The sequence below is a fragment of the Microtus pennsylvanicus genome, chromosome 5 (assembly GCF_037038515.1).
Source record: "Microtus pennsylvanicus isolate mMicPen1 chromosome 5, mMicPen1.hap1, whole genome shotgun sequence".
NCBI lineage: Eukaryota > Metazoa > Chordata > Mammalia > Rodentia > Cricetidae > Microtus > Microtus pennsylvanicus.
Genome location: NC_134583.1, coordinates 59,931,317 through 59,937,316, shown reverse-complemented (window position 1 = coordinate 59,937,316; position 6,000 = coordinate 59,931,317). Strand labels below are relative to the sequence as shown.

The following is a 6,000-nucleotide window of genomic DNA, read 5'->3' as shown; positions in this document are numbered from 1 at the left end:
TGTCTTGTACCTTCTCCAGAACTTGAGTCTTCTGCATAATGTCCCATGTGAACGTGGGAGGTCAGTGACCCAGCACAGGCCTTGAACTTGGCTGTTTCTCAGGCGTTTCTCACCAGTTACTGGTACTCTACAGCAATATCCTTGTCCTTATAGTCACCTGCCAATGGTCACCCAAATATCAGGCCCTGACCTGAGCTACTTTCTATACCCTGACTGACAAAAGTATCTCCCAATTAGACACAGTTGTTACCTAAAGGAGGGTATGCACTCAGCTCTGCAAGCTTCATGCTACTCAGGTTGTGACAGGCAGAACGCCGTCTGTCCTTCCCCCGTCCCAGTACCCTTGGCAGAGGGAATTAAGATTTCTAGTCAGATGAATTTGAAGTAAGATTTGGATTACCTGAGTAGGCTCCTCACAAAATCCCTTAACTGGAAGGTGACAGGGTTCGTGTGGAAGACACGTGGAAGCCATGGACAGTCACTTGGGAAGGAAAAGGCCCCAAGCCAAGAACACGAGCGCCTTTAGGAGCTGTGTAAACTTCCACCAGAGTGCTCACAAAGCAACTTAGCAACTAGCCCAGAGGACCAGTGAGTTGTGACCAATAATTGTCAGATGATAAAAACCTCAAGAAGCTACTCTGCATGTAATTTGTTAAAGTAGCAATAACCAGGAACTTAGGACATGGAAATGTCCCTATTTTTCATTTCCTAAGAATCTTATCGTATGTCCTTACTAATGGGAGTAGATGCCATCCCATGGAGATGGGCTTTCAGAAACCAGCCTGCCACTAACAGGAGGGAAGCTGCTCCAGTCCACACTTCTGCCCAGGTCAGCAACAGGATTCAGAGGCCCTGTGGTGTGTGTGCCTAATGCAGGGCTAACCTGGGCATTTTCTGGGCCAATGTTGGGAACTGATGCCTTCCAACATGGGCAGCTTTGAGGCAGATACCACAGCACTTTCTGGTTCTGGTGCTTGTTCACAGCACAAGAAACATTCTTCAGTATCTGATTCTTATTTTTGAGACTGGCTCATTTATCCCATATTGGCCTCAAACCTGTAACTGAGGACCCTGAACTATTGATCTTCCTGTCTCTACCTCCTGAGTGCTAGGATTATAGGCCTGTACCACCACACTCCGGTTATGTGGGGCTTGTGCACGCCTGGCCAGCATCCCACCAGCTAAGCCACGTCCTCAGCCTCATCTGATATTTTGTTTAGTTGGTTTTTTTTTAAGACAATTTTCCCAATTCCTTGGGGTGGTGGGGACTGTCGTCAGATTGGCCCCAAATATACAATAGTAACTCTAGCCTCATAACAAGTAAGCATATGAGTTTATATGTAAATGATTTTTAACTTGTACTTTTCTAAAGTTAGTCATGTATAATGTTTTAGAGTGAAAATGAATAAAATCCATGCCTAAAGCACATAGTTTTGAGTTTGTGTATTTTGCCCAGGTTAGCTCCAGGCAATCCTGCCTCAACTTCCTAAGTAGCTGGGACTTAAGAGTATGTGCCACCAGGGCAAGCAGGCTAGCCTGGAGCACAGCTGAGCTTGTGCTTGGATACATTTTCACAGGCAGTGGGTTCCAGATCAGCAGTCGGGGCAGCTGGCCAGTGACGGAAGTACAGCCCAAAGCCACCAGCCATCAAGGACAGGCGCAAACTCGCTGAGAAACAGCCATAGTGTGCAGCAGTGTGTAGTCTGGACATGCTCTCCAGGAGGAGCCAGAAGTGAGCAGCTGGCTTGCAGGACATTGGCTCAGCTACAGGAAGTGCACTGCCATAGTCCAGGCTTGCCTCAAACTTGGCATCCTCCACGTCTCCCTCTATTAAGTACTGGATTACAGGTGGACGTCCATGCCTGACTACAGGACAGGGAGCCCCAAATGTGACCTTTCTCCTGTATTCTAAGTCCAAATGTGACTTGTAGTCAGGAGTCAACTGGCAATGTGACATTTCTTAGTCCTCCAAGGGGTTTTATAGGACACTCTCCAATCTGGAGGTGTGATGTACAACTGTGTCTGCTTTCTGCCAGTGGAAACACCCTCCAGAAAAGGAAGCCCTGTGCCCTTGACTGGTTCCCAGCCTCAGATCCCTCTCTGGGGCTGAGAACCAGAAGGCTTCTTGGATAGTTGGAATTTTCTTTGGGCCACCAGCTCAAAAATAACAACACAGGGACTCATTATTTATGAAAGTTTGGCCTGAGCTTAGGCTTTTCCCCAACTAGCTTTTATAACTTAGATACCCATTTATATCAGTCTGCATTCTGCCACGTGGCATTGCCTTTATCTGTGTTGCCCATCCTTCCTCCACGTCTGGCCAGCAACTCCACATTTCTTCTTCCCAGAGTCCCCTCTGCCCTCAGAAGTTCCACTTAACTGGCTCTTTATTACACCAATCAAAGCAATACATCTTCATACAGTGTACAAATATCCCACAATGCTCTTGTGCAAACACACTAAGACGCTGCTATCTGAAGAACAAGACTGAATTTTAATGCTCTGTCAACGCGCCCCCCCCACACACCTGCTGTCAGAAGGCAAAAGCTTTAAATCAATTTGTATAAAAGTAAAAATAACAAAAACTAAATTCCAGGAGGAGTAAGTGGCAGCCAAGTAGGTCTTCCAGGACAGTGGCACTGGGGCCCCCAAGGGCAAGTACTCAGGTCCTGGTTTGCAGAGGGAGCCTCAGGGCCAGCTCCGTCAAATGATGCATGTCGGGTTGTTTGCTCCGCTTCTTGATGTAGTCCAGAGTCTTCACCTAGAAAAAAGAGCTCCATCTTGTATTTGGCTTCACGGCTCTTACCTGGGGGCTGGAGCCTCTTCTGAATTGGCCCTAAGTGAGCTTACCCTGCCTAGCTGAAAATGGGGTGTCTTCTGAGAAGCAAAAGGGTAAGATTGTAATTTACTCCTAAAATCAGACTCAGGGATCAGGGGATGAAGCTCAGTTGGCAGAGTGCTTACATGTTCCCCAGTACCACAAAAACTAGCTAGAGGAAGGAGGATCAGAAGTTCAAGATCATCTTTGGCTATATATCAAGTTTAAGGATAGCCTGGGCTACCTAAGACTTTGTCTCAGAGGAAAAGAATCAGACTTGGCTGTGATCAGAAGTGGGTGACATTTTCAAGCAAGTAGTTTTTACTGTGAGTGACTGGGGATGCTTTCTAGCACTAGGGAGTCACCCAAAAGAGTTTAGGGGTCTGGCTCAGGGGTAATGGGGCAGCTTGCGGTGCTACTGATGCTGTATCAAGGTCAGTGCCAGAGGGCTGGCAAGGGCCCTGGTGCTTACCATGGTCCTTGTGTCTGCACAGCCGTGCCTCTGAGCCAGGTGCCACAGGTTGACAGAGAGTTGGTTCAGCTTGTTGTTACGAAGGTCCCCATGGGCCAGGATGCTATTGAAGAAGGAGAGGCCCAGCAAGCTCTGGCGCTTCAGGGCCTGAAAAAGAGAAGGGAAGCTATGACTGTGCCCTGGTACACTGGATGGGCTAGGTGTAAATGCCCTTATGCCAACTTTGCCATGTGTTTGCTGAGCCCACCCTGCACCTGTGAAATGACAGCGAGATGCACAACACATGGCGGACGAGGACAGAGGCACCACAAGCTCTGAGCTCTGCTGCACACTGGGCCGTCACCGTGGTTAGGGGAGACCCAGCAGTCGCTGGGTTGGGGAGTGAGGCCCTAACAGCAGAGAAAAGGCTGCGCTTCAAGCACAAGTCAGGCTGGAAGGCTGCCACGTGGCTCTCAGCTATGGCTCCAGCTTCTGCATGCTGTGGTCACTACTGCTGATCCTACCGACAACGCTCCTGAATTGGGGCCCAGATTTGGCTTCTACAAGAAGCACCTACCGCCAGGCATGGTGTGCATGCCTAATCCCAGCTCTAAGGTAGAGGCAGAGGGAGGGACCAATTCTAATCTTCAGCTCTATAGGAAGTTGGAGGTCAAGCTGAATGAGACCCTGTCTCAAAAATAAAAAATTTGAAAAAAAAAAGAAAGAAAAGAAGAACAAGCCTCCCAACACTGTGACGCCAGGCCTTTCAGGAATCTGCTTTTGTTGCATGACCCGCGAGGCACCTCACCAAAGAAACATTTAACCCACATGACCAGCTTTGACTGACAGATATGACGGGGAAGAAACAGTGGTGGTGCAGCAACAGCTCAGATAAAAGAACACACTTCCTCAGGGAGCAGATGACGATCACAGAGAAACCACGTCCACAGGTGGGCACCTGCTGTTTCAGGGTGCCCATGGAACTAGATGTCACCACCGGATGCTGGCCAGGCCTGGCAGCCCTGCGTGTCTGCTCTACTCCACAGTAGCGAACAGGTACCAGACACTTGGCTCATGCTAGCACCTTTGCTTCACATGTCACATCTTTGGGGCTGGCACATTCACAACATATGCTGGGTAAGCTTTGCCAACAGTCCATCCTCTGGTTACGTGTGCGGTAAGGCAGGTTCTGCTCGGAGGGCTATTGCTGATGGAAATCAGGAGTCTGGGTAGACCCAGTCTAGTGATGGAGGCCTCCAAAGGTAGAATAAAGGTCTGGCCAGAGTCAGAGACAAGCAAGGAGGGAGAAAGGCCATCAAGGCTGAGGACACAGATTTGTAAAGGGCTCTATGTGAGCACAAGGGCCTCTGTCAGGTCCCCAGCACCCATATAAAAATGTGGGTGGTGGCACACACTTGTAATTCCAGTGGGGAGAAAGGGTCCCTCAGGCTCACTGGTCAGCCTGCTTAGCCATATTGGCAAGCCCCAAGTCAAAGAAGATACCCAACCTCAAAACTTGTAGCCAGAATAACACCCAACAGCTGGGCGTGGTGGCACACGCCATTAATCCCAATACTCAAGAGACAGAGGCAGGTGGATCTCTGGGTTCGAGGCCAGCCTGGTCTACAATGCAAGTTCCAGGATAGCCAGGGCTACACAGAGAAACCTTGCCTCAAAAAACAAAAACACCACCCAGCTTGAGAATGAGGGGGCTCTTCCTCCCTCATCGAACTCCCCGATAACATTTTACCCTAAAACACTCAATTTGGGTTTTCAAGCCACGGCATCGTTATATGTGTCAGGGACGTGAAGGCACACTGGCAGACAGTAAAGAACGGCAGCTGTGTTCAAGGAAGGTCATCGGCTCGCACCCCAGGCTCTCTACAGGATTTTAATAGAAGAGAGAGAGAGGGAGACAGGCAGAGAGGGAGAGAGAGCCAGAGAGAGAAACAGAGTGACAGAGAGGGAGGGAGAGAGAGCCAGAGAGCGAGCTCTTTTCCTGTGAGAACTGTCATTTCCAGGAAGCTCTAGGGACTCTACACCCAAACAGTTTCTCCCAGCTCCTGCTTAAAGCAGAACTCAATCCTTCATGTGACCTTACAGGACAATGCTGGAACCAGGGTGGTTCCCAACAGGAGGGCATGGGACAAACAGGAATACTTTAAGTGCTGGGCTCCCAACAGCAGGCACCTGTGAGCCGGTGTGTGTGTGTGGGGGGGGGGGGGGTCTGGCTGGAGAACTGAGCTCAGTGCTTGGAGTACCGGCTGGAGAACTGACAGAGGGCACTGTAAAAATGGAGGCGAGTAGGTTCAGTCACACTCAGCCACTTGGCATCAGCTCACATTGTAGGCCATCTGTATCCCCCCCTCCTTATTTACTTTATTTTTTATAATGTTTTTAGGTATTTATTTTATCTACATATGACTATTTTGCCTATATGTTTGTATGTACATCAGAAAGTGTTGGGTCCCCTGAAATGGATGGCTATGTGCCACTATGTGAGTGCTGGGGACCAAAACGCAGGTCCTCTAAAAGAGGAACACATGTCTTAACTGTCAAGCCATCTCTCAGCATTTTTTTTTTTAAATAGGGTGTCTTTCTGTAGCTCTGGCTGTCTCTTGAACTCAGAGATCGATCTGCCTCTGTCTTTCAAGTGCTGGGATTAAAGGTGTGCACCACCACTCTTGGCAAATCTATTTTATTTTCCATACAGCCTCAGATAACTTAGGCT

At 49.0% G+C, this 6,000-nt stretch overlaps 1 protein-coding gene across 1 annotated transcript in view; it reads right to left on the bottom strand.

Annotated features, from left to right (window-relative positions):
* Positions 1–2,473: 2,473 nt before the first annotated feature.
* The window catches only part of Vps35l (VPS35 endosomal protein sorting factor like), a 107,119-nt gene continuing 103,592 nt past the window's right edge, over positions 2,474–6,000 (bottom strand). Inside the window, exons 30-31 of the mRNA XM_075972016.1 lie at positions 3,291–3,437; positions 2,474–2,761 (exon numbers count right to left, since the gene is read on the bottom strand). Of these exons, the coding sequence (XP_075828131.1) occupies positions 2,663–2,761; positions 3,291–3,437 (246 nt within the window). The 3' untranslated portion in view covers positions 2,474–2,662. The remainder of the gene's footprint in view (positions 2,762–3,290; positions 3,438–6,000) is intronic.